The sequence below is a fragment of the Emiliania huxleyi genome (genome assembly GCF_000372725.1).
Source record: "Emiliania huxleyi CCMP1516 unplaced genomic scaffold EMIHUscaffold_37, whole genome shotgun sequence".
Classification (NCBI taxonomy): Eukaryota; Haptophyta; order Isochrysidales; family Noelaerhabdaceae; genus Emiliania; species Emiliania huxleyi.
Window position 1 is genome coordinate 481,277 of NW_005199194.1, and position 26,138 is coordinate 507,414.

At 67.0% G+C, this 26,138-nt stretch overlaps 7 protein-coding genes across 7 annotated transcripts in view; 3 read left to right on the forward strand and 4 right to left on the reverse strand.

Annotated features, from left to right (window-relative positions):
• Positions 1-329: 329 nt before the first annotated feature.
• EMIHUDRAFT_209137 (hypothetical protein) lies at positions 330-4,884 on the reverse strand (the record flags this gene model as incomplete). The annotated part of the gene is made up of 13 exons (XM_005771919.1): positions 330-398; positions 525-662; positions 868-947; positions 1,314-1,378; positions 1,631-1,747; positions 1,898-2,040; positions 2,219-2,395; positions 2,470-2,497; positions 2,559-2,770; positions 2,972-3,100; positions 3,341-3,646; positions 3,779-4,058; positions 4,217-4,884. 13 exons carry the CDS (start codon positions 4,882-4,884, stop codon positions 330-332), a joined length of 2,412 nt encoding a protein of 803 aa, XP_005771976.1.
• Positions 4,885-11,659: 6,775 nt separating this feature from the next.
• Positions 11,660-12,289, reverse strand: EMIHUDRAFT_209140 (hypothetical protein; the record flags this gene model as incomplete). The annotated part of the gene is made up of 1 exon (XM_005771920.1): positions 11,660-12,289. One exon carries the CDS (start codon positions 12,287-12,289, stop codon positions 11,660-11,662), a length of 630 nt encoding a protein of 209 aa, XP_005771977.1.
• Positions 12,290-13,693: 1,404 nt separating this feature from the next.
• EMIHUDRAFT_451152 (hypothetical protein) lies at positions 13,694-15,207 on the forward strand (the record flags this gene model as incomplete). Its single annotated transcript, XM_005771921.1, has 4 exons — positions 13,694-14,531; positions 14,608-14,708; positions 14,783-14,841; positions 15,120-15,207. A coding segment is annotated over one exon (539 nt), but the record flags the coding sequence as incomplete, so codon positions are not given.
• Positions 15,208-16,206: 999 nt separating this feature from the next.
• Positions 16,207-17,107, reverse strand: EMIHUDRAFT_102200 (Hypothetical protein; the record flags this gene model as incomplete). The annotated part of the gene is made up of 2 exons (XM_005771922.1): positions 16,207-16,816; positions 17,040-17,107. 2 exons carry the CDS (start codon positions 17,105-17,107, stop codon positions 16,207-16,209), a joined length of 678 nt encoding a protein of 225 aa, XP_005771979.1.
• A 507-nt stretch (positions 17,108-17,614) lies between these two features.
• On the forward strand, positions 17,615-18,592 carry EMIHUDRAFT_209143 (hypothetical protein; the record flags this gene model as incomplete). Its single annotated transcript, XM_005771923.1, has 2 exons — positions 17,615-18,211; positions 18,386-18,592. The coding sequence occupies 2 exons, from the start codon at positions 17,615-17,617 to the stop codon at positions 18,590-18,592; spliced, it is 804 nt and encodes a 267-aa protein (XP_005771980.1).
• A 316-nt stretch (positions 18,593-18,908) lies between these two features.
• On the reverse strand, positions 18,909-20,151 carry EMIHUDRAFT_209144 (hypothetical protein; the record flags this gene model as incomplete). The annotated part of the gene is made up of 2 exons (XM_005771924.1): positions 18,909-19,157; positions 19,303-20,151. The coding sequence occupies 2 exons, from the start codon at positions 20,149-20,151 to the stop codon at positions 18,909-18,911; spliced, it is 1,098 nt and encodes a 365-aa protein (XP_005771981.1).
• A 2,334-nt stretch (positions 20,152-22,485) lies between these two features.
• Positions 22,486-26,138, forward strand: part of EMIHUDRAFT_102202 (hypothetical protein) — a gene marked incomplete at both ends in the record, with an annotated part of 5,949 nt that continues 2,296 nt past the window's right edge. The window contains 7 exons of the mRNA XM_005771925.1: positions 22,486-23,142; positions 23,529-23,564; positions 23,993-24,157; positions 24,528-24,566; positions 25,007-25,118; positions 25,439-25,479; positions 26,074-26,106. Coding sequence (XP_005771982.1) covers positions 22,486-23,142; positions 23,529-23,564; positions 23,993-24,157; positions 24,528-24,566; positions 25,007-25,118; positions 25,439-25,479; positions 26,074-26,106 — 1,083 coding nt within the window. The remainder of the gene's footprint in view (positions 23,143-23,528; positions 23,565-23,992; positions 24,158-24,527; positions 24,567-25,006; positions 25,119-25,438; positions 25,480-26,073; positions 26,107-26,138) is intronic.

Below are 26,138 nucleotides of genomic sequence, written 5' to 3' on the forward strand. Positions count from 1 at the left end.
GCGAGGCGGTCTACCGTCCGGCGGCGGCGGTCTACCGTTCGGCGGCTGAAAAGGGGTAGACCAGTCTACCGCGGTCTACCAAGTCTACCGGTAGACTGCAGCCGTAGGTTCATCACGGTCTACCGGTAGACTCGTGGTAGACTCGTCTACCAAACGGTCTACCGTCTACCCGGTCTACCGGTAGACGGTAGACGGGCCACCCCTCAGGCAGGATCCAGGAAGGTGCGCGCGCCGTCTGCGCGTCTCCCATCTGGAAACCGCCGACTTTTTCGGCGACTTTGGAAAGGAACACGAGCATATCTCTCAACACGACACGTCCGCGCTCATTCTCACTCGGCCGCGCTGCCCTTTTGCTTTGGCCGGCGCTTGCCGCCCGTCTTCTTCTCCCGCGCCGCCGTCTTGCGCCGGAGCTCGCTCACCGTCGGCGGCGCGGCGGCGGCGCGTGCGCTCAGCGCCTCCCCGAAGAGGCCGCCGCCCTCCGAGCCGCGCTCAATGGCGGAGCGGAGGAAGCCGAGGGCGGCGACGTTGTAGCCCAGCCGCGCGCGCTCGGCCGAGACGCGGGCGGACAGCGCGGCGTGGATCGGGCCGAGCAGGTCGAGCAGCGCGCGCGAGGCGACGAGCGGCTTGTGGTGCACGCGCAGCAGGTAGAGGATGGTGCGTGCCTGCCGGGGGCGGGGAGGGCGGGCAGCCGGGTGGGGAGGGTCAAGGGAGGTCCGGGCGGGGGGCGGGGGGGGGGAGGGGGGGGCGGCGGGGGGGATGACGGCGGGCGGCGGGGAGGGAGGGGCGAGGAGGAGGGTCGCGCGCCATGAGCTCGACGGGCGGCGCCTCTGCGAGGAGGGGCAGGAGGCGCACGAGCAGCCGGCGGACCGCGTCGAACGGGAGGAGGAGCAGCGCCTGCTCGAGCTCGGCGGGCCGGACCGAACCGAGCGCGCGGAGCAGGTACGCGCCTACGTCTTGTAATCCCGTGTAATCTCGTGTAATCTCGTGTATTCTCAGGTAGGCGCCTTCGTCGTGAAAGCGCCGACGGCAGGGCGTCAGTACAGAGTCAGCGACTGGAGCGTGAGGCAGTGTAATCTCGTGTAATCTCGTGAGGCAGTGGAGCACAGCGTGTGTGCGTGATCGGCCTAGCTCGGACACCACTCGACCGCACGCACCGATGTGTATGTGCTAGCTGGGGCACGGGACACGCTTTCGGCTCTCTCGGGGAGGCGCCGGGAGTGAGGCCGAGCAGCAGCAAGTTGGGCACGAGGGTGGGACGCGGCCGGTCGTCGTCGGGCGGGGCGGCGGCGTGGCGCGCGAGGGCCGCCTCATACTCCGCCGCTCGCTCCTCCTCGCCGTCAAGTACCGAGAGCGCCTATTGCGGTCCAAGGCCGCCCGCCTGCTCAGGCCGGGCCCCGCCCGCCACCCACCGTTCCACCGAGCAGTGCGGGAGCGCCTCTAGCACCCGCTCCGCCCCCCGCACCGACTCGGCCGTCCTCCTCCCCGCCGCGCCCGCGCCGCCCTCGCTCCGCCCGTCGACGCCGAGCGTCGCCGCCTCCTCCTCCTCCGCCTCGGCGGCCTGCTGCGTCTTCTCGAGCGATGCGTCGAGCGCCGCCTCGACCTCCGCCTCCCGCTCCTCCTCGAGGAAGACCTGCGCTCGAGGAGCCGGCCGTGAGAGTAGGCGAGATTGTGATCGCGGGAGCCCTCTCTGAGAGGGCGCGCCCCGCCCGCAGCCACGCCGCGACTCTCGCCGCCCTCCGCCAAAGGCCTGCCCCCCGCCGCGAATCACCGCCACGCCAGGCTAAACCTAGCGCCCTCGCACCGGCCTCGCACCGGCCTCACGCCCTCCCCCCCTTTTCCCCCCTTTTGCCCCCCCCCCCCCCCCCTCCTCCTCGCCTGCTCGTCGGAGCGGCTCCACAGCCGGAGCGAGCGGTCGCGCGAGGCGGAGGCCAGCAGGCCGCCGTCCCGCGAGACTGCGAGCGACCACACCTCGGCGTGGTGGCCGCGCAGCGCGTGGATGAGCTGGTACGTGTCGGCGTCCCACAGCTTGATGAGGCGGTCCTGCACGGTGGGGAGACGCGCCGAGGGCGCGTCAGAGACGGGTGCGGCGCGACCCCTTTGCGCGTGGCCGTGCGCCAGGCGCGGCCTTGGGGGCGCGGGTTTCGGGGCGCGCTGCACGGCAGGGCGAGGCGCGGCGGCGCGCCTTGCCCGCCGTGAAGAGGTAGTGCGTGCGAGGCACCCACGCGAGGGCCGTGACCGGCTCGGTGTGGGCGCGGAGCGAGCGGTGCATGTCTCCAAAGTCGAGGCCCCACAGCTTGACACTCTTGTCCGCCGACCCGGACGCGCAGATCGTGCCGTCCGACGAAACGCCGACGCAGAGGACGGGCAGCTTGTGCCCGTAGAGAGTGAGGTGCACCTTGAGCGAGTCCCGGTGGATCACGCGCACCGACGCGTCGAGCAAGCCGACGAGCATCTTACCGCCTACTCAACTCGCCGCGCGGTCACCCCCTCCACGACCCTCGAACAGCCTCGCGGCAGCCGGCGGCGGCGGCGCGCCGTCTGGCGAGAAGCGAGCGCACATCGCGTCATCGCCGAGGTCGGCGCTGAGCTCGGGCGCGAGGCTGGCGCCGCCGCCGCCGCCCTCCCCGACCACGCTCCACGTGGCGACAGTCTTGTCCGCGGACGCAGAGAGCAGCGCTGCCCCGCCCGGCTCGACCGCGAGCGACCAGACAGCGCCGCTGTGCGCCGAGGCATTCTCGTGCACGAGCTCGCCCGTCGCCAGCTCGTACAGCTGCAGGCCACCTAGCCCGCCCACGCCCGCCCAAGGGTGTGGCCGAGATGCGCGTGCCGTCGGGCCGTCCCGTCGCCCGGCGCGCATGGCAGGGGCGAAGCAAAGGCTCGGGTCGGGGGGGGGGGGGGCGTGGCGGGTCGAAGCCAAAGGCCCAAAGGGGGGAAGGGGGGGGGGGGGGGAGGGGAGGAGGGGGGGCAAAACGGGGAGAGACCCACCCGACTTTGTCCCGACTGCAACCAGTTTGTTGCCCGCGACAAATGCAACGGAAAGGCCGTAGCCACACGCGAGGGAGCGGACGCACTGGCGCGAGCCGAGCGACCAGACGCGCGCCTACACGTGCAAGGCGCCGGCTCGCGCCGAGTCTTGGCCGAAGGCGCGAGGGGTGCCCAGGGGTGCAGGGCTGGGGTCCAGGGGTGCAGGGCTGGGGCCGAGGAGGCCGAGGGCAGCGGAGGTGCGAGAGGAGAGTGGGGTTGGGGAGGGGAGGGGGAGGGGGCAAGGAAAGGGGGGGGGGGCAGGGAGAGGAGAGGGCAAGGGGGGGACGCGGTGCTTGTAGCGGCAGAGTGCACGCACCTCCCCATCCGAGGCCGAGGCGAGCAGGCCGCCATCTCCGGACAGCGCCACAGCGCGCGGCTCGTGCTTGTGGCCCGCGGGCGGCGCGCAGGCGCCAGGGACGGGTACCGCCGTCCGCGCGCCCGTGTCCACTTCCCACACGGCTGCAGAGTTGTCGCGCTGCGCGACGAGCACGCGCACGGCCGGCGGCGGCGCGCTGCCCCGCTTGCGGCTCGCCTTGGCGGCGGAGGGTGCGGCGGCCGGCTTGCGCGGCGGCAGGAAGGCGAAGGAGTGCAGCTTGTGCGACCCGCGCAGGCCGCAGAGCGGCTCGAGTGCAGCCAGAGCCGCCTCGTCGCCCGCCTCCTCCGCCCCGCCCGCCTCGCCCTCCTCCTCCTCGCCCTCCTCCTCAGCGGCGGCCCCGCCGGCGAGCCTCTTCTTCTTCTTCTTGGTGCGCTCCACCCGCCGCTTGCCCGCCCTCTTCAGCCGCTCCCCACCGTCCCGCGCCCGCCACAGCCCCATCGTCCGGTCGCCGTACAGCACGCCGACGATGCCCCCGTCCGCCGAGCAGCTGATCTGAGCCACCTTTGCGCTGCTCGTCGTCGCGATCGACCCGCGAAGCGTCGCGTGCGCCGCCATCCAGAGAGGATCGACGCCGACCGGCGTCGCCTCCTCGGTCGCGCCGTCAGCGGCGCCGCTCTCGCCGCCAGCACTGCCAGCCACCTCTGCCTTTGCGATGGTCCTGCGCGCCGAGGCGCATGTGGCGGCTGAAGCGAGCACCTCTCCCCCTCCCGTCTGTCCCGTGTCGACCCCGCTCGCTCCGCGCGCGCTCTCCGCGCGCTCTCGGTGTGCTCGCTCTCCTCCCCTCCCCTCCTCCCTCTCCTCTCGGCAAGCGCGCACCAGAGCAGCAGCTCGCCGCCAGCTCCGCCAGTGAGAAGCCTGCCCGCGCTCTCGTCCATGTCGACGCTCCAGAGCTCGCCCGCCGGAGAGGCGCAGGTCTGGACGCAGTGCTGCGTGTGCAGGTCCCACAGCCGCAGCGTCCCGTCCTTGGACACCGACGCGAGCGCGCCCAGCGAAGCGATCATCGCCACGCCCGTCACGGGCCCTCGGTGGCCGCGCAGCTTGCAGACGCCAGCCTCGGCGACGACATCCCAGAGGACGACGAGGGTGTCGGCGCCGCCCGAGGCGAGCTGCGAGCCGTCGGGCGCGAAGGCGAGGCAGAGCACCGCCGAGCGGTGCCCGGAGAGGGCGACCCGCTCCTCCTCGAGCAGAGGCTCACGTCCGGCAACAGGCCACAGCCGGACAGTGCCGTCTGAGTAGCCGACTGCGACGGCCTCGCCGTCGGGAGACAGCTGCAGCGCCGTCGTCTCGGAAGCGGTGGCCGCCACGGTGGGTCGCGGTCGCATGCGCCGCTCGGTGCCGCCGCCGCGGAGAGGCCACACGCCGACCGACTCGAGCATCGGCGTCAGGATGGAGCGGCCGTCGGCGCTGGCGGCGATGCGGGCGCCGCCAGACACAGCCACGGCCCACGCGGCCTCCTCGGTGTACCGAAAGTAGGAGCGGACCATGGTGGCTGAGGACGGCGGTGGCTGGCAAGCGGCGACAGGCTGGGCTCGTCGTCGCTTGAAGGAGAAAAACCTCGCTTCAGGAGAAAAACTCCAGAAAGAATTTAAACAAAACAACTCTGGAATTTTCTGACGAGAGAAAATGGATATTTTTCTTTCTTTAGCCGGAGGGACGAAAAAAAACTGTTCAAGTCTTAAAGGCAAAACACAACGCTCTGCGGTTGGTGCACCCCCCACACTGACACATTCCCCTCATCCCCTACCCTTGGCTGAGCACATCTACCTGCGAGCTAGCCTCTCCGCATTTTCTCTTCCAGTCATCCGCCCGCGCCGCGCGCCATCTCTGGGCGTCTAGTGCAGCCACTGACAGAGCTATTCCGAAGGAGTGGTCGACGCCTCGCCTAGAGTTCGGATGGACTTGCGCACTGCTTAGCCCTGAGGGGGGAGTGTGTGTGAGGTGGTGTAATGTCGTCCCGTTTCAGGCGGCAGGTCAGGGGATTAGCCGGGAGGATTCGGCAGCTCAGCCGGGGGCTGAGCGTCTGCAGGCAGCCTTCCGCTCGCGCCGAAATTCACAGCCCTCCCGGGCCGACGGGGTGCTCCTTGGATCGGGCCCCGCTCCCCGCTTTTCCTGTACCTGGACTGTCCGGGTCAGGAGGGTGAGAGTATTGGGTGGGCGAGGGCAGTACATCTGGCGGGTGGGGATTGAGGGACAGCAAGAGGGCTGATTGTCGAGGCTGATTGGGGGGTCAATGGGCGCGGGCGGCGCTTCGTGGTCCTGGGCGAGCAGGGGCAGTGGTTAGGAGTCTTGGGCCTGGAGATATGAGGATTGTCGAGATGTCATGCGAGAGCGGTAGGTGGGCGAAGGTAGCGCGGCTGGAGAGTGGTGTCCGAGGGACAATGATGAGTTGTCAGTTGGGGCGCGAGACGCGCGGGACAGTGTCGAAGGCGGCCAGTGAGGTAGGGTTGGCTTTGAGCAGTGCAGCGAGTGTGTAGTCAAGCGTGGGAGCGGGGCGCGCGAGCACCGGATTTTTTTGCTGTGCGGCATTCGCAGTGGCGGCGGTGCCCACTGCCCGCGCCTCCTGGAAGTCCCTTTCCAGCTGCTCAAACGAGCTGCCGGCGAGGCTGTCCGCCTTGTCGGTCTGTCGGCGGGGGAAGGGTGGGCGGGGGTGTGTGAGATGGGGACGGGCCGCTATGGCGGCCCGCGCGCGCGACGATGGCGCCCGCGGACCTCCGGCATCGCCCCCGGACGTAACGCCCATATACACGCGAAAAAGAGTTTTTTCCTTCGCCCACGCACGATTCACACGATAGAGAAATCAAACTTTGTGGGAGCTGATTCGCTTCAGTCCGGCAAGTTGTGCACCATGATGCTTCGCCAGAAAAGAATTCACCGTGCTAGAGAATTCACGGACGGAGAGGACCGACTCGGGTTGGGGCACCCGATCGGCCGGCCGTGAGGCATCCACGACGAAAGCATGCGACGAGGTAGGCGATCGAAATCCATCCTGCTGACATGCCCGAGCCAGTCCAGGTAGGTAAGTAGGTAGAAAGGTGAAGAACAGCCAGGCTCGGACTGGACACCAACGCGGTATGGGTGGACGCCGGACAGACGGTGCCGTTTTTTCTTTTTCCGAAGCAGAGCCAACCTTGAAGCTTCGTCGGCCGAAGTCGATGTCGGCCTTCAAAAAGGCCTGCGCCAAACTCCGAGCCTTCCACGCTTCGCTGTTCAGCCCGTTGTTGCGGCGGCAGCAGCGCGTCCGGTGGAGGTCATCCACCGCCGCTGCCTCGCCGGTGGAGGCAGAGGCGTCAAACTCTTTGCCGAGGGAGGGGAGCATTGCGCCAGAGAATTCCCGCGTTGAGGCGTCGCGCTCGGGGATCGATAGAGGCAGTCTCGCCTAGGCTTCGGCGTTGAAGTGAGAGAGTGAGAGAGTCGTAGCTTGTGGGTCGATGGGATGGATATGCACACTGTTGTCTGGCACCATGTGCATGATCCGGGGCACGAAGCACGTTTGGCCCTATTTACAAGGTACCCCGGCAGATGGCACACAACACACACACGCGCGCACGCACCGCCCGTCCCGCCGACGGCGACGCGCCGGCCGCACTAGCGAGAGAGCCGAGGCGCGGAGGGCCCCCGCAGTGAAACCACCCGAGGCGCGAGGGGGTGTACGCCAACTCAGGGTGTGTGGCAGCCAGCTGGCTGTGTGTCTTGTGAGCCTGTTTGTGTCTGTGTGTCGCTCGTGCGTGCCGTCATCATCTGTCCAGCGTCCACCCATACCGCGTTGGTGTCCAGTCCGAGCCTGGCTGTTCTTCACCTTTCTACCTACCTACCTAAGTGCAAGTGCATTCCCCAATAAAATACCGGGGGCCCGGACCTGTCGGACCTTAAGACAGCGTTGTCGATCCCTGGGCGAGGGTGATGGCGTCCCCGTCGGGAAGGGCTGTCTGCAGTGGTTGGAGGTCTACCGTCACCCCGCCAGCGGCCCGGCGGGTGGTTCGGCTTAGACCTCCCCACTGTCTGTTGGTGTGCTAAACCGTAACCCGGGGACGGCTCTCCCATAGCAGCCCATAACATGTTATGGGTGTTATGGGTGTTATGGGCCGGCTTGTAAGGCACCTGGTACGTACCATAACAATAACTGTGTCCGGGGACAAGCACAGATCCAAGTCACATCATTCACCTCTCAAGCCCATCTCTAGAATTTGAGTTTATTGACTTTTGTGTGCGGCGCCACGCGCGGCTATTTCTTTGAAAATCTCCCCGGGCTCCCGGGGGCTCTCAAACGCCATCACGGAGAGGCCTCTGCGGGCTCTCGGGGCACAGGGAGACGGAGCAGCCCGCGTCGTCCTCGGCGCCGGCGCGCTGGAGGTGCAGCGGCCGCAAGGCATTGCGCGCAGACGCGCAGGCGTCGAAGAGAGCCAGATCTCAGCCGGCGCGTCTCTCCCGCGCGGCAGTCCGGGAAGGATCGATGGAGACTCGCAATCGGCGCGTGTTGCGCACGCTTGACAGCGGTGGCGCCTCGCGACAAAAGAATTCTGAAAAGCCCCCGAAAAGAATTCGTGCCGCGTTACCGTCCTTGTTTGCGTTGAGGAGCGAACCGAGCCGCCGGGTATCCCGCTGCCTCGCTGGGCCAGAAGATCGGCCCGCGAGGTGGGTGCTACAGCCGAAATTTCAACTTTGGGACAGCTGTACCCATGTGTCCTCGCTCACACCCTCGCTTCCCGCGTTTCTCTACAGCACCCTCTCGTCTCCTCTAGGGTACCGAGGCTCCACCCCCCCCCTTGGCGCGTCGTGTTTTTCGTGCGAAACCAGCGCGATCTCGGCGGGGCGTCAGCGCCTCTCGGAGGGGCATCATGCGCTCCCGGGGCCGCCCGACGGCGCGGGCCTCTTGCCGATGGACCCGGCCGAGGTGCCCAACCAGTTGGAGTCGCGCCGACGCGCTGCGGCGACCACCAGCCAGCTTTTCAGCGAGGCCGAGCACGGTGCGTCGAGAAAGCTGACACTCTCCGGTCCATCCGGAATTTTGTCGTTTTAGTTAGCACTGCTGCTGCAGACAGGGCCCGCGTGACCCCATGCCCTTCCCAGATCTCGTGTCCTGAGGCTTGGCGCCACCCCGGTGGCCGCCCACAGGTGGCTGACGAAGCGCCACTCATCGCTGCTTTCGCGCGCCTGCTCCACAGAGGGCTCCTGCGGCTCTCCCTCGTCGCGTGACCGCCGCCGACAGCATCTGCTCGGTCGTGCCCGCCAGCGCGGAGCTGCGCCACGTCGAATTGTTCGGCGGCTCGACCGCCGGCGCGCCCATCCTCGCCTCCTGCGCGCCTCACACTCAGTTTTCACCTTGCGCGCGGCCGACAAAGTGAGCTCACGACCTGGGGATTCGCGCGCTGTCCCAGAGCGCAGTTGCGCAAATACCTGCGTGGCCGTCGCCTGATGTGCCATTTGTAGTGCCAGTCCGAGCCAGAAAGAAAGAAAGAAAACAGACAACCCAGGGAGGGATGGGCCAGTTCTGCTGTAAGCATGGTATAATTCTTTTGTTTGTGGTGTACCTGTGTTAGTGCCAGTGCGCGCCAGTCCTGTGCCCAGTGTTGTGTGAGAGAGTTTTTTTTGCAAAATTCTTTTGTTTCGCACCAGTCCCGTGCCCAGTCCTGTGCCCAAAGAAAGAAAGAAAGAAAACACACAACCCAAGGGAGGGATGGGAGGAACGGCACGCCGCCACCACACAGGGATTTTAAGGAGAGGAGTGTGGTGCGCTAGCCGTCGCCCACCCTGGGGAGTCTGCCTCTTCGTATCTCTTCCCAGTGTTGTGCGAGGCGCGTTGAAATTTCTTATGTTTCGGCGACTCTGACTGAGGAAAAAGTCCATGTACTGGTGTCCGACTTCAGAGTCGGAGCGAGAGCGCGGCGCAAAACCCGGCAGGCATCTACTTCCCCTCACCTGGGACCCGCCCTCCGAGGCGGAGCGGAAGCGCGGGTACTCACGCCTTGGCGTGCCACTGACCGACCTCGACGACGCGCCAAAGGAGCGGTTTGGGGAGTGGAAGCGGAAGCAGCAGGCGCAGCAGCACGCTGCGCTGCACGGCGGCCGCGTCCCCTTCTTTGGGCGCAGCAACCGCGCCGTCCAGATCCTGGCGGTCGTCTTCCTCGTCTCTCTCTCGACGATCGGCTGGTTTGGGACGCTGTGGGGCCTCGCCGACGGAACGATCGGCTCGAACGCGGGCGCGACGGAAGGGAGGCCCGGGCGCACGGCCGTGCGAAGACGCGCCCTGAGCCCCGACAGCAAGGCTGCCGGGGCTGGAGGGGGCGGGCGGGCAGGCGGGGTAGGCGGGCGCAAAAGGGGGGGGGGTGGGGGGGGGCTAAAAGCCTTTCCTCCTCCTCCTCCTTTCCTCCTCCTCCTCCTCCTCCTCCTCCTCCTTTCCTCCTTTCCTCCTCCTCCTCTTTCCCTCCTCCCCCCCCCCCCCCCCCCTCCCCCTCGCCCCTCTCATGACCTGTCGCCCCTCCCGCCGCCCCCTGCCGCACAAGTCTCTGCCGGTGCCGAGGACGAGGAGCTCCTTTCTGCCGGCGCGGGGAAGCGATTCGTGCGCCCCCCCCCCCCCCCTTCCCAACCCTCACCGGCAGACCTTGCCCTCATTTCCAGAGGGAGATCGCCGTCTATGAACCATGTGACAATGCACAGGTCCACCTCACCCTCGCCGGCACGGACCGGCGGACGCGGCTGCTGCTCCCCTCCGACGCAGACGAGGCGAGAGATGCGCCGAGATGCGCCGAGATGCGCTGCTGGAGTCACACATACTCTCGCTTGATCACTCCAGATCAAACGACCGGGTAGTCCCCCCCCCACCCCCTCCCTCCCGTTGTAGCAGTAGTCAGCAGCGCCTCACTTCAAGATCTGTCATTCTGACGGCCTCGTGTGGAAGGCCGAGACTGCGAGACACTCCTCCATAGAGCTCCTCTCTCGACCCTGCTGACACCTGCACTAGGTCCCCTCGTGGGAGAGGTTCGTGCGAGCCGTCGGAGGCAGGCTCGGGGTCGACCCAGGCGACATCTCGAGGCGCCGAGAGAGCGCCGAGAGAGCGCCGAGAGAGCGCCGAGAGAGCGCCGAGAGAGCGCCGAGAGAGCGCCGAGAGAGCGCCGAGAGAGCGCCGAGATGTGCACAGGAGGAGGTATGGTGTTAGGTGTTAGTAGTAGAGCAAACTGCAGCGGCTCTTCACTGTAGGGTCGAGACGCTCCTGGGCGAGGAGGTCGTGTCGACGGATGACCTGATCGACAACGACAACCTGCACGTCTTCACGGAGAGGCGCGCCGCGGCGGACAGGCGCCCCGCCCCCCCGCGGCGTCGTTAGTGGCAGAGGGAGCTCAGAGCAGAGAGAGAGAGAGAGAGAGAGAGAGAGAGAGAGAGAGAGAGAGAGAGAGAGAGAGAGAGAGAGAGAGAGAGAGAGAGAGAGGCCTTAGCCTCGTATGTCCATGTGCCCGCACCCTCCTTTACCCCCTCTTCCCCTTTCCCCCTCCCTCGGCTCTACTCCTCCCTCCCACCCCCCACCCCCCACCTCCCTCGACCCCTCCTCGCCCCTCCTTGTGTCCTCCGCTCCTGGCACCCCTCTACACACCTCTCCTTCGCTTCTTCTCCTTTCCTCGCCGCCGCCTCTCCTCCCTCCGCCTGCTGCCTCCCGATTCAGTTTCCTTTTATGCCCCCTGAGAGCGGCATTTTTCCCAGTCGCCCCCCCCCCCCCCCCCGGCGCCTGCGGTAGCAGCACCGGCGGTGCTAGCGGCGGTGAGGAGAGGCAGCACGGCACCGCCGCCCCGCGCCGCCCCGCCGGAGAGGCCCCGGCCGAGGCTGCGCCGCTCTCGGGCGGGGCAAGGCGCGGCGACGCCGAGCTGCCCGCGATGTACGCGGGCGACGAGGCGGTGGCGGCGGACCCGGACGGCGCCGTCTTCCCGCGCAAGGCAGGCCGCGGCGGCGGCGGCGGCCGCCCCGAGGAAAAGAGGCTGCAGCGCGTGCGTGAGGACGAGATGATGCCGCCGCGCCGCCGCGCCGCACAGGGGACGGACCGCCGCGCCACAGCCGCTGTGGAGCGGCTGCGCGCTTTCGGGGGCGACGGCCAGGCTCGCTGAGAGAGGCCCGCGCCGGAACGCGGAATAGAAAGTTGGTAATACTATACTAATAGAGAGGACGCGCTGGGCGGGAGACCGCGGCGGAGAGCGGCTCGTCCGACCGGCTGGGGGAGAGGGAAGGGGGGGAATGATGGGCGGAGAGCGGCTCGTCCGACCGTGCCCCCCCCCCTCAGATGCGGGCGTAGCGCGAGACGTCGACGGGGACGACAACCACGGTGGGGCGGGCCGAGGGCTGCACCGCGAAGGGCTTGGTCTGCCACCCCTCGTGGAGCTGCGCCTCGCGCCGGTTCAGGTCCATCGCCGCGGCGAGGTTTGCAATCGGCAGGTTGGCGCAGCCAGGTGCGCAAGGCGACGGGGGCGGGTGGCACGAAGCGAGCGGCTTCTGGTACTGGGCCACGAGCACCTCGAGGAGCGCGGGGACCGGCCGCCCCGCCACGGTGTAGGCGCGCGCCGCGCCCACGAGGTGTTGCGGAGAGAACTGGAGGAGGGCGTCGCGCGCGCGCACGAGGACGCGTCGGACGGAGCGGAGGCTGGAGAGGTCGAGGGCGTTGATGCGGAGGTCGTTCATAATCTTGTCGATGGCGAGGATCGCCTCGACCGCCTCGGCCAGCGACGTGTCCTCCGGCCCCGGCTCCTCCTCCTCGAGCGCAGAGGCGAGCCCAACGGCGTCGAGCGGCTCGAGGTCGTTGGGCTCCTCGGCCAGCTCGTCGAAGATGTCGTAGAGGGCGTCCATCGTAGAGCGGGGCGAGCCCCCCGCGCCGAGGAAGCCCGAGTCGTACGCGCCCATCTGCTTGGCCATCTTGTTCTCGTTGGAGCGGTTCCTCTCTTGACTCGCAAGGCGCCGACTGCGCGGGGGAGGGGGGCTGGGGGCGTCGGGGGGCAGGAGGCGCGGGGGCGGGGCGGGGCGGGGGGGGGGCGCGCGCGGGCAAGATTCCGCCCCCTCCTTCCGGGGCGGCGGCCAGGGGAGCGGGCCACACACCTCAACCCAAGAGCGACTCTTTCCGGAGCTGGCTGAGCCTCGAGGCAGGGGGACACACCGTGTTCCACACCCCACCGTGTCCCCCCCCCTTGTGTCCTCGAGCCCACCCTTCCTTCCCCGTCTCCCCTTATCCAGCCCGCCCGCTCAAGACGGGGAAGAATGTAACGCAGGGACGACTGACACAGGAGGGGCCTGCAACGACAGCCGCGACCCGGTCGAGCAGCTCGACTCGTCCTCGTGCTGCCGCTGGAGAGGTTTAAAGATGCCCTGCAACTATAAGCGCGTTTGCTACGAGGCTGATCCGGGCGTAACGCCAGCACAGCGAGGCGCCCACGTAGCCGTCCGAAGTCGCGTCAGGTTCGCTCGACACGCTAGCGGAGCGGTTGGCGAGGCTAGTGGTGGCCATAGTCTGGTCCCCTAGGGGGTCGATGGGTCGGCCCGCGCCCTCCTTCCCAAGCCGCGCCGGCCGTCGCGCGCGCCGCTTCGGCGTCGGGCCCGAATCCAGAGCTGTGGCTAGGAGGGCGATGCGAGCCGAGCCATCGACCCACCTACCGTCTCGTACACCGCATGCCACGCACTTCTGCACGTCGCGACAGCCGCGTCGTGCAAATCCCACGTGACTTCACCCCATTGCGCGCGGCGCAGATAGCGAAAATGACCAACGCGCCCTCTTCTGCCTCTGACGACGACCGCGCGTGGCGCACCTCGGCTGCTCGCCGACGGTGAAGCAGAACAGCAACTCAGGCCGGTGGTACATCGAGTGCCTCTACCGCAAGTCGAAGACGCACGTCAAGATGTCGCTCAACAGCCTACGCTCCAGAGGTGGGTCGCCCGCTCCACGAACCCTCCCTACGGCGCGGCCCCCTTCGAGCCGCGAAACTTTGGCACGCAGGCCGCAGCGCTGGCGGCAGCTCCACGCTTCATAGAGTGGATCGTTGACGGCTTCGCCAACCTGGGCTCTGGCGGCAGCACCTCCACCCCGATGGACGCTGGACGCGCTGTCCTCTGGCGGTGTGTGTCGTAGGGTACTGCTATAACTGCTTCATGTACTTGCGCGCGTACGCACATGGGGCGCACGACGGATCATTCCGCGCCTGTGGGAGCGCTGGCCGTGCACGGCACATGGGGTCGGTGTGTGTGCGCTCGCGAGAGAGAGATGGGTGTGTGTCCTTGACACTCTCGCTCCGGGTGCCTCGAGCGAGAGAGGAGGGGGAGACGCCGCGCTGGGTATTAATCAGAGTGTTAGTCAAATAATCCTCGCACACCACGACTCGCGCATAAACCACGACTCGACCCACAGGGAGAGTGCGTGCGCTGCGACGGACCCAGCCGGCACCGGCAGTGCGGACACAGTGCGAGACTGCGAGTCGTGCGATGACTACCGACGCACAAGCACACCACGCGACGTAGTCTGCAACACCGCGCGGCTGGACACCACACACTTCACCGGCAGGACTCACTGGGTCGGACGCACGCGCCGGTGCAGCGGAACCGAAGATACCGAGAAGCCCGCCCGAAGCCCCGAACCATGTGCTGTGGTCGCTGCCACGCCAACCGCGCGGCCGGCCCGGGCGCAGGCCGTGACGACTGATCGCGGCGGCAGCGCCGCGCGCCCTCGTGCAGCGGTGCGCGCCGCTCGCGCCGCGCCAAGGGAGGTCTTCAGCCTGCGGCACGCTCGCCCGCAGCGCTGCCGGGCGTGCCCATCAAAATGCGCCGCCGCTGGACGTCTCCGCCGCCTCCAAGGCGACCGACGCCACGAGTGATATGCGTGACGCCACCGTGAGACGTCTGGACGGCTCGCTGCGACCTCAAGGCCAGCCTCGCCGCCCGCCGTGAGCGCCAAAAAAGCGTCAACCGCACAACCGCGCAACCGAGAGAGAGCGACTGAGACGCTTCAGCGACCCGCCAGGAGCCGGGCCGAGGTCTGTCCGAAGCCGCATGCCGCTCGAGTCGGTCGCCCGGGGCACCCTGGGAGGCGCCCGTCGAAGCCAAAGCTGTGCTGGGGACACGGCCGGATCAGCCTCGTATTCGAAATACCTGCGTTTCCTGTACCTCAAGTATCGTAGTCTTTGTTAGTATCGAGGTCTCGTGAGTTTTGGCACTCGTAAATTCACGCGACTCGCGGCGAGCCGAGCCAGGCCACGGCGCTCGGCCTGCTGAGAGAAGACCTTCCCCGACGGCAGTGACAATTTACCCGACATCAATCTTCGACGGCAAGCTCGAGAACTGCGCCTCCAAAGTCGCCCAGATTCGCCTCTCGCGGCGCGCTGAGTTAGTATCGCCGGTGCGCCAGCCGGCTCTGCTCCACAGCAGGGCATGCCTGACTGGCTCCTGCTAGCCGTGCGTCCTGGTGGCATCCATTGCCAGCTCAGGTAGCCTCAGGAGGTCGCCTCGCGCACAACTCGGCGCCGCACAGCACCGCTCCGCGTTACTACCGAGTTAGTATCGTCGACCCACAGAGACTGCTCTTCTGTAGGTGGAGCCGACAAACGCCGGCCGGGTCGGCCCCGCCGCCCCCATCGCCGCCGCCGGGGCGGCGGCGGCCTCGGCGGGCCATCCGGCGCGCCGCGCGCCCGACGGGGAGGTGTTCACCACTCCTGGCTCCTCACCCCGCCACGCCTTCGTGCAGACGCCGTGGCACCCGCCTCAGGCGCCGCTCGGACTCGGTTGACGGCCGCCCAAGTGCTTGGCTCGTGCCCAGCCGACCGGCAGGCGATGCCCACTCGCTGCTAGGCTAATCCCGGGCTGTCAAGCGGCGGTGTGGTGCCGTGAAGGGCAGCGGTGCCAAAACTACGACTATTAGTACCGTGCGGGGGCAGTGCATTTAATTCTGTCAAAAATCGAAATGTGCTCCGTGGGACGTATTGGGCTAGGATCATACGTCCGGGAGGCCCCCCATGCGTGCCGCAACGACCCACAGTTCTGGTACCACTCTCTTCACGTTCACAGCTCTTAAGTGTGCCATAACTCCGATACCTGAGGTACAGGAAGCGACAGCCTCCAGACACACACCTCATACACACATATGGAGCCCCTCTCTCGCCCCCCTGGCGGCGGCAGTGGCCATGGCGACGCTGACGGCGGTGGCACTCGTGGGACGTGGCGGTGACACTCGTGGCCGCGGCGGCGCCTGGGCAGCAGAGAGCTGTCGCTGCAGTGCTGGCGGCAGCTGGCGGCGGCGGCTGGATGCGGCGGCTGGCGGCGGCATTGCTGGCGGCGGCCATGCGGGGGAGGCGTTGCTGTGGCGGCGATGCAGCGCTGTCCTCGCGGCTGACGTGCGCCCGGGATAGCAAGCACTGGCAGTCTGCCGGCGCGGCCGGCGCATTCGAATGCGCCCGCCGCGCCGGCAGACTGTTGGATGGCCACAGTCGCGAAAGTGGGTGAAGTCCGTGCGGCGCCGTGGCAGCGGTGGCCAGGCGGCCCCTCTCGGTGCGCCACCGCGACCGCGTTGCGCTCTCGCGCCTCGCCATGCTGCAGGCTGGACGAGGGACATTTGTCGCGACTTTCAATAGGGAAAACGGAACGCATCTTGAATATGCCTGCAGGGCATCTTTCGAGGGACATTTGTCGCGACTTTCAATAGGGAAAACGCAACGCATCTTGAATATGCCTGCAGGGCATCTTAAAAATTCGTCTTCTCCTTTCGCCTGCGGAAACGTTTTTATAAAATGAACTCGGGGGCACAGGACGCGGTACAAACGCGGTACACCAAAAGGCACGGGCTGCCTGCACGGCGTTCACTCGAACGCCATGCACATGGCGCGGAGCAGCATCGGGTTGGTGTCGAACCCGAGCGGGTCCTCCTCCCAGTCCCGGTGCCCACCCTCCGCGTCATCCTGCTCATCGTGCGCGTCGAGCACCCTGCCGAGGCACAGGATCGTCCCCTTGGGAACGCCTGCCCCTCGCGCGCGCGGGAACTCTCCCTGCACCGCCATCACGAACTTCTCGCGCGCCCACTTGCCGCCACGGCGGCAGTGTTGGGGCGCGCGCTCGCGCAGCTCCTCGTAGAGCTCCTCGGCCCTCGCCACCTCCGCCGCCCAGCCCTCCGCCGACGCCTGAGCCGACTTCTTCTCCCTGAGCGTCTTGAACACCGGCGGCGGCGCCGGCGATGGCGCCACCTCCGGCTCGCCCGCCGCCTCTGCAGCGCGCCGCCCCTTCCTTGCCTTCTCCTTGAGCCGCTTCCTAGCGCTCTTGGTCAACGCCGGCGCCGCCGCCGCGGCCTCGCCGGCCGCCGCACCGGCGATGGATGTCGAGGGGATGATGAAGATGATGAAGCCGTTGTCGCGTTGCAGGCGGGGCGGAGAGTGTCGAAAAAAGAAGTGACCCTGTCCGTTGTGCCAGCGCAGCCTGGCGCAGACGCCAGGCCGCGCAGGGGCGCGGCCAATGCCGCAGCCTCCCCGCTGCCCGTTTCGGGCTCCTCCTCCTTCGCCGCCTCAGCCACCTCTGCCGCCGCCTCCGCCGCCGCGCGAGCCGCCGCCGCGCGAGCCGCCGCCGCGCGAACCGAGTCGCGAGCCAAGATCTTGAACTCCCTCTCGCGAGCCGCCGCGCAGACTTCCGCCCAGGAGCGCACGTCCCGGCAGCTGCGCACGTCCCGGACATCGCCACCATCCCGGCCGCGACGCGCCTCGATGTCCTCATACGCCCGCACCGTCGCCATCGCCGAGGGCAAAATTGAGGAAATCGGCACGATACCCAGGTATTTTCCAGGTATACCGGGGTTTTCCAGGTATACCCGCAAAATACCCGGTATTTTGCCGATTTTGGCCCCAAAACAGCCTCAGACACGGCTCAGAGCCCCCCCAAAATGACAAATTCCACGGAGTTTCCCCGGGGTTTCCCGAGGAAACTAGAGGGTGTTGTAGGGAAACAAGCAGGAAACACGGAAAGGAAACCAGGTAGGGTGCGAGAGGAAACCCTCGGACAGGCCAACCCTTCCTTCCCCGTCTCCCCTTCTCCAGCCCGCCCGCTCCTTTGCTTTTTTCGGCAAAGACGGGGAAGAATGTAACGCAGGGACGACTGACACAGGAGGGGCCTGCAACGACAGCCGCGACCCGGTCGAGCAGCTCGACTCGTCCTCGTGCTGCCTCTTGAAGGTAGTATCGGAAAAATAAAAAATCGCGCTCGTTGGTCGACACCGCTCTGAGCATGTCCATCCAGCGCCGCACGCCGCCCGCGCACTGGGGCAGCGACCCGACCTACCACGCGTACGCCAAGGTGCTCGTCGCTCAGGCGCTCACGATCGCGCTGGCCAACGAGCCGGTGCCGCGCGAGGGCGGCGGCGGCGGCTGCGGTCAGCACGTCTGGTGGCTCGGTGCGCGCGCCGTGCACCTCTTCTCGGTCTGCGGCGTCGTCGTCGAGAGCTACCGGCGCGACAGCAGCAGTCACTTCATGATCGACGACTCGACCGGGTTGCTGCCGTGCATCTGGTGGGACGGCGCAGCCACAGAGGCCGGGCCGTCGAGGCAGCCGCGGGCGGCGCCTCCGCTCGGCGCATGCCTGCACGTGCACGGGAGCCTGTCTTACTTTCGCGAGTCGCGGCAGCTGCGCGTCGACTGCGCGTGGCCCGAGCCCGACCCGCTCGGCGAGCCTCTCCACTGGGCAGAGGCGCAGAGGATGTGGGAGGCGACATACCACCGAGCCTTCCGATACCCGGGCGCGGCGGTGGCGCCGCAAAGCGCGCCGGCTGGGCTGGCCGAGGGAGCGGTCGAGCCGGCAGCGGGCGCCGTGTCGGGCGAGGCGGCTGTGCGGCGGCGCTTCGACGAGTTTGTCGCCACCGCCGTCCGCTCTCGCCCTCCCGCCCGCCGCCGCGCCCGCGTTGCGCAGCGGCTGCCGCCGCCGCCCTCTGCGCCTCCCGCCCCGCCCGGCCCCGGCCTGAGCCCGCGGCGCCGCCCCCGGCAGGTGAGCGACGGGTGCGAGGCGCTCGCGCGCGAGGAGGGTCGCGCGGGCGCAGTGGGCGTCTCGCTCGCGGAGCTGCGGAAGTCGGTGCGCGCGGGCGGCTGGCAGGCTCGATTGGCCGACCTCGAGCCGAGTGTCGAGCGGCTGGTGGAGGGGAGCCTCCTCTACGTGGCGCATGACGGCGGTCCGGCCGGCAGAGACCGTCTGTATCGGCCTGTCGGCCCGTGACACGTTCAGTGAGGGCTCCGTCCTCCGAGGGCGGCCCGCGGTGCAGACGTGGGTCCAGAGACGGTGACACCTGGGGCTGAGTTTACGTTTCTTTCTGTACGTGAAAACATGCGCACGCGCCGTGAGGCTCTCGCTGTGCTACAATGCCAATGCGACCTGTCATCATGTGTTATTATCGTGACCCCGATCGCGTACTCCCTGCCTGCGCGTGGACCCTGCATGCCGTGCAGAGAGCTGCAGAGAAGTGAGAACGTCCTGTCCTGTGCCGCCGGAGTCTGGCCCGGCTCTCCCGGTAAATATACAGGTGGTTCGCCCCTCAGGTCAGCGACTGTGACACGCGGACGGGGCTCGAGTGCGGGTGCTGAACCTCGACCACCCTCCCCCAGCGGCACTCGTACCGGATGTTGCCCCACTCCATCGAAGTGTTGAGTAGGTTGGCGATTGTCACCGCCGGCGCGAGCGCGGACTGCATGAGCAGCGAGGAGCCGAGGCAGAAGGGCGTGAACTGGGCCAGTGACAGTCGTTGCGCTTCGGGGGAGAGATGGTTGCACATGTTTGCGATGGCCTGGACGCGACGGTCGGGCGCGTGTCGGTGAGCTTCGGGGTCGATGCTGGCGGGCGGGCGGGACGCGGCTTTGGGCCGTGGCTTTCCTCCAGGTTTCGCCGCTGCACCGCGATTGCGGCGTGGAAGGTGATGAGGAAGCCGACACAAGCTGCCAGATGGATCGCCACCGCCGGCTCGGTGAGGCGCGCGGGTCGTAGCGGCGCCTCTGCCATCCGTCTGGGTCGTTGACTGGAACGGGAGTGCCCATGTCGAGAAGTTTGGTCTCGAGCTTGGCCAAGTCGAGGACGGCAGTGCTCTTCTGATAGCCCATCATCGGGTTCTTCCAGCCTGTATTTGCTGGAGGAGATGGGAGGTTGCAGATTGGGGGCGCCTTTCCGGGACATTCAGTTGCAAAGTTGAACGAGAAGCAATTGGTAAATGCTGGATCGGTATTAAAATACTCCAAATCGCAGTACCCGCCGAACCCGTCGTCCTGCTCGATGAGCCCACCACAGGGTGGCAGCTCGGTATCGCCGTTGACGCAATTGCCCCAAATGCAGCACTTGCCCGTTGGCCCGACGTACCCCTCCGCAAAGGTCGTGCAGAAGGCAGCCTCCTTGACCTTGGCTTTGCACTCCGATGCCGACATTGCGGCCTCCCCCACGGCGCTGAACGCCCCGCCTGCCCCCTCGTACGTCTTTGCCGCCCCGGACCCAGGCCACAAGGCGCGGGTGTCCCACGAGCTGAGCGGCGTGCAGTTCCAGGCGCCCCTCGCTGAGACAGGCGCGTCTGCTGGCGACTTGAAGATTGCGGTCTCCTGAATCTTGTCATTGAGCGAGATGGCGGCAATGCAGACCACAAGGAAGGCCTGGAGCGCGTACACGATGATGCCCCAAAAGATGATTGCGCGGATCGACACCTTTGGCGGATTTTTGTCTGGTTTGAAGAGGTAGGGCGCGAGCGGTGAGGCGCGCGCGAGGGTCTGCATCATCCCTTCCTTCTTGGTGGTATCCATCCGCACGCGAGGTATTGCTGCCTCCAGTCCCTGGCGCGCGGCACGGGCAAGGGCGAGCGGGCCGGGGCCGCGGGAGGCGAGCGGACGTCCTGGATAATTACATTCGTAAGTATACGCGACCCGACCGGCCGCTCGAAGCCCTCGGAGCCCGGGGGCGGCGTCGACGTCGCGTGCTTATCAACAAAGGGGAGACTGTGTGACTGGTAGACGGGCTAGCAGTCATGTCGGGAACCTGCACCGCCTCGGCAGACATCTCACCCATAGTCAGCATACTGGCGCCCGGCCCGGCTGATGTCGTCACGGACATCTTCATGGAAACAGGCCAGGCCATGGTCGGCGACTATCGGATGGTCAACATTTGCATTGATAACAATTCGATCGATGGAAATTCAAACGCGGTGGCCGCGAAGCTGGTAGCAGGCTCCATTATTGAGGTTTGGCTAGCGTGCAACGAGCCCTTTTGCTATAGCCTTTCCCCGAATGTTCTTGTCGTGGACGCATCCATTGCCACCGCCGCCTTCGATGGGGCGGGCTTCGCACCTGCCAGGGGCTCCGACGGCAGCCAGTACGATATCTCGTGGCTGTTAGGAGAGTGCAACCCCGGAAATCCAGCCGGGCTTGATCCAGCCGGGCGCACGTCGTGCGGCACTCTCGTTCTCAATGACGACATTCCGATTCCCAGGGGGGGAAGCGCGCAGGGCGAGGTGTGCATTGGCTCCATCGTCGCACGGGCCGTCGGCATGGCTCCAAACAACGTCCATCTTGACACTCAACATGAGATATACGTGACGGCTGTCCAGCCGGCGAGCTTGCCACCGTTGGTTCAGACCACTGACGACACGTGCGATGTTCAGGCCACGGCTGCGGCATCTATTGGCCTCTTCACCTCTCTGTCCATTTTGGAGCCATCATTTGCACCGCCGCCGGGCCCCCCTTTGTCCATCGATCCGGGTTGGCCGCGCGCTCCACCGCCGCCGCATCCATTGCCCCCTCTCCCAGAGTTCCACTTTCCACCATTTCCGCCGCCGCCGCCGCCGCCGCCGCCGCCCATGCCGCCGCCACCGCTGCCGCCCTCTCCTCCTCCGCCGCCGCCACCATCGCCGCCGCCGCCTTCTCCGCCCTCCCCTCCTCCGCCGCCGCCGCCATCGCCGCCACCACCGCCACCCTCGCCCGCGCCGCCATCACAACCATCACCGCCGCCACCACCGTCGCCGCCGCCGCCGCCGCCATGCATCGACTCTTTGACAGAGGTAGGTGGAACTCCTCGACCGTGCTCCTGGCTCATCGAAAACAACTATGCGCCCTGTGGCGACGAGAGCTCCCCACCCGTTGATGCGTGCCGGCTCACGTGCGGCAGCTGCTCATCTTTGTACTCGCCAATATCTCAATACCAAGGCCTCAATCCGCACCCATCGTCATGCCCCTCCTCCCTTTGGTACGACGGCCCGGAGTGCAGCTTCTCCGTCCTCACCATCTCGCTGATCGCGGTGGCTGCGTCGCTCAGCGCCCTCGTGACGGTGCTGCTGGTCGTGATTGCATGCAGGAGGGCTCTGCGTGAGGCGCCAGCCGAATCCAGCAGCGAGGGTTCTGCGGGACGGCCGCCGAGCGCCCCTCGAGAATCGTCCAAGCGCCTCTCTGCAGAGCCTCCGGGCGACGGACTGTCTGCAGAGAGGCCATCGAGCACTGCGCCGCGGGACTCGAGGCGATGCTCTGCTGCTCTCGTGTGACTCTCTCCCCCGTGTGTGCTTGTGTGTGTATGTAGGAAGATGAAGAACAGTTAGGCTCGGACTGGACACCAGCACGGTATGAGTGGACGCAAGACTGAATGGACGCAAGACAGCGGAGCCCAGAGGGCGCTTGCTTGATAGAATAGAGAGAGGAGTCTGGTTACGTTTAAGGCGACTGATACACCGTCGCAAAACTGCATTCCTGGGTCGTGCGGAGATGTCCGAAAATGTCGGCGAAGAAGCGGCACCGGCGACACGCCGGGACGGACCTGGACCGCTCCTATTGTTCAGAACCGCCCGCGGCGGCGAGCCGCCACGGGCCCACACACAGACAGGCAGGAGCTGGGAGTAGCGGTACCAGACCGCGCCGCCAGTGAGGCGAGAGCGGCAGCCGACGACCAGCCGTCGTGGCAGTTGCTACGGCGCGATCGCAGATGCGGCGTTTGGATTTCTTTAAAGCTGAAGAAGAAATCGTCGGCTGCCTGGCCGCCGCGAACGCAGTTGCTGCTAACGGCCGCCGCCGCCGCCGCCGCCGCCGCGGGGCGCGGTTTCTTTAAATTTAAAGAACTCGCGCCTGTTGCACCCCAGGCCGCCGCGAACGCCGCTGATGCCTTCGGGGCTCCAGCAGCTGGACTTCTTCCCCAAATCGGTCGAGGAGGTGAAGGAGCGGACGCTCGGCGGCGGCTTCATCTCGCTCTGCTGCTGCCTCCTCGCGCTCAACCTCTTTCTCTCGGAGCTCACGCAGTTCCGTGCGGTGCACACCGTCGACCGGCTCGAGGTGGACACGTCGCGGGCGGCGACCGACGAGCGGATCCTCCTCAACCTCGACATATACCTGCCCAACCTTCCCTGCCCGGAGGTCGTCGCCGAGGTGCAGGACCAGTCGGGGATGCAGCAGCTCGAGGTGGCGTCCGCGCTGCACAAGCTGCGCGTCGACCGACACGGCGTGCCGATCGACGTCCCGCGCGCGGTGCTGTGGAACGAGACGGTGGCGCCCGCGTTTGCGCAGCGCAAGCTCGTCGGCCTGATGGAGGAGGCGCGCGCCCACCTCGACGAGACCCTCCACCACTTTGAGCACGAGGAGGAGGAGAACCCGCGTCTGAGTGCGGACGAGCACGCGGCGCACCGGCGCGAGCTGGCGGAGCAGTCGGCGCTGCTGCAGGGGCGGCTGCAGACGCTGGTCCGCGCCGCGGCGGCGGGGGAGGGGGCAGGGGAGGGCGGAGGGGCGGGCGGCGCAGACGCCTTCGAGGGCGGGCAGGAGGAGGTGAGGAGGATGCACGAGTCTGTGCAGGCGTCGCCGCTCGTCTCCCGAAGTGCGGTAGCCGGGGAGCAGGAGGTGATGGGGAGGATTTGAGGAGCAGGCGTCGGCGCTCTTCTCCGAGGGGCAGCGTGCGCACGTCCTGGACAACCTCGCGGCCATGCGCTCTAACATCCTCCGCATCCAGACGGCGGACAACGCCTCTCAAGCCAACCTGCGTGAGGCGGCTCTCTCTCTCTCTCTCTCTCTCTCTCTCTCTCTCTCTCTCTCTCTCTCTCTCTCTCCCTCTCTCTCTCTCTCCCTCTCTCTCTCTCTCTCTCTCTCTCTCTCTCTCTCTCTCTCTCTCTCACTGAGCAAGGTGTCACTGACCATACGAGACACACCGAGTCAAGGCGGTCTCCATCCGGCTCGCGATCCTCGACGACAACGTGCAGGGCTTCATCTCTGCAGCAGACATTGACCGGCGGGAGAGGCGCGCGCTTGCGCCGAGAGCTGCTCCTCTTTGGCGAAGGGAGGGAGTGGCACCACCCATGGGTTAGTACGCCTGCTTGGGCCGAGAGCTGCCCCTCTATGGCGGGGGGGAGAGGGAGTGGCACCACCCATGGGTTAGTACGCCTGCTTGCGCCGAGAGCTGCCCCTCTATGGCGAAGGGAGGGAGTGGCACCACCCATGGGTTAGTACGCCTGCTTGGGCCGAGAGCTGCCCCTCTATGGCGAAGGGAGGGAGTGGCACCACCCATGGGTTAGTACGCCTGCTTGGGCCGAGAGCTGCTCCTCTATGGCGGGGGGGGAGGGAGTGGGGTGGGGGGCGAGTGATATGGAGACACCATGAATGGGTTAGGTACGCCTCGATCAAGCTGCTCCTCTCCGACGTCACCAGCGTCTTTTCATCATCCGTCTTTTCTGCACACAACAGGTACGCCTCGATCAAGCTGCTCCTCTCCGACGTCACCAGCGTCTTTTCATCATCCGTCTTTTCTGCACACAACAGGTACGCCTCGATCAAGCTGCTCCTCTCCGACGTCACCAGCGTCGCGGCGGCGCTCGGCGGCGCAGAAGAGGCGCTGAAATCTCGCCATATCTCCCCACATCTCCCGTATCTCCCCGTATCTCCCCATATCTCGGCGGCGCAGAAGAGGCGCTGAAATCTCCCCATATCTCCCCACATCTCCCCACATCTCCCCGTATCTCCCCATATCTCCCCATATCTCGGCGGCGCAGAAGAGGCCCCTGCAAGCCGTTGTCTCCTCCAAGCCCCGCACCGCCACACCGCGCGGTTTAGCCCACGCCCCTTTTGTCGGAGGATAAGGAGCGGCTCAACTTGCGGCGCGGTCTCTGCGCCGGTGTCTCGCCCCTCGCTCTCACCCCGGCGCCTCTCTCTCCTTCTCGCAGGAGCGGCTCAACGGGATCGTCGCCGCGCTCGAGTCGCTGGTCGCGCCGCTGCAGGGCGGCGAGAGGGGCGAGAGGCGGCAGCAGCTCGAGGCGAAGCTGCAGGCGTGCAGCCTCCCCACATCTCCCCACATCCTCCCCATATCTCCCCATATCTCCCCACATCTCCCCATATCTCCCCACATCTCCCCACATCTCCCCACATCCTCCCCATATCTCCCCACATCTCCCCACATCTCCCCACATCTCCCCACATCTCCCCATATCTCCCCACATCTCGCCACATCTCCCCACATCTCCCCACACCTCCCCACATCTCCCCACATCTCCCCACATCTCCCCACATCTCCCCACACCTCCCCACATCTCCCCACATCCTCCCCATATCTCCCCATATCTCCCCCCCCCGGGCGCGGTGGAGGAGGCAGCAGCTGTGGACGGCGCCTCGTCTCACGCGCCGCTGCGGCGGGGTGTGTGCGCAGGCGCAGCTCGAGGCGCTGCACAAAGAGATGGCTGGAGAGGGCGACGCGGAGGCGTGCGGCTCGTGCTACGGCGCCCGCACCCTCCGCCGGCCGCAGAATTCCCGGCAGCGTGGTGAGGCTGGAGTGGGAGATGTTGTGAGCAGGCGCCGCGGCGGAGGGGTCCACACCTCCCTACATCTCCCCACACCTCCCCACATCTCCCCACACCTCCCCACACCTCCCCACACCTCCCCACACCTCCCCACACCTCCCCGCACCTCCCCACATCTCCCCACATCTCCCCACATCTCCCCACACCTCCCCACACCTCCCCACACCTCCCCACACCTCCCCACACCTCCCCACATCTCCCCACATCTCCCCACATCTCCCCACATCTCCCCACACCTCCCCACATCTCCCCACACCTCCCCACATCTCCCCACATCTCAGGCGCCGCGCCGGACGGGTCGTGCTGCAACACGTGCGACGACGTGCGCGCGGCGTACCGAAAGAAGCGGCGGGCCGCGCCTGAGATGGGGGGGAGATGTGGGGAGATGGGGGGGAGGTGTGGGGAGATGTGGGGGAGATGGGGGGAGATGGGGGGGAGATGGGGGGGAGGTGTGGGGGAGGTGTGGGGTGGGGGAGATGTGGGGGGGTGTGGGGAGATGTGGGGGAGATGTGGGGAGATGTGGGGAGATATGGGGAGATATGACGTGCGGAAGCCGCGGGCCTCGCGGTCCGATCGAGGCTACCGTCCAGACGACAGACCGTGAGCCTGAGCGGGTCGGGGTGTGAGCGGGTGGGGTTCGGGTTGTGAGCGGGTGGGGCTCGGGTTGTGAGCAGGTGGGGCTCGGGTTGTGAGCAGGTGGGGCTCGGGTTGTGAGCAGGTGGGGCTCGGGTTGTGAGCAGGTGGGGCTCGGGTTGTGAGCAGGTTGGGTTCGGGTTGTGAGCAGGTGGGGTTCGGGTTGTGAGCAGGTGGGGCTCGGGTTGTGAGCAGGTGGGGCTCGGGTTGTGAGCAGGTGGGGCTCGGGTTGTGAGCAGGTGGGGCTCGGGTTGTGAGCAGGTGGGGCTCGGGTTGTGAGCAGGTGGGGTATGCCGCCGATGAGCTCGATCCCGCAGTGCGCGCGCGAGGAGCGGCGGCGGGCCGTCT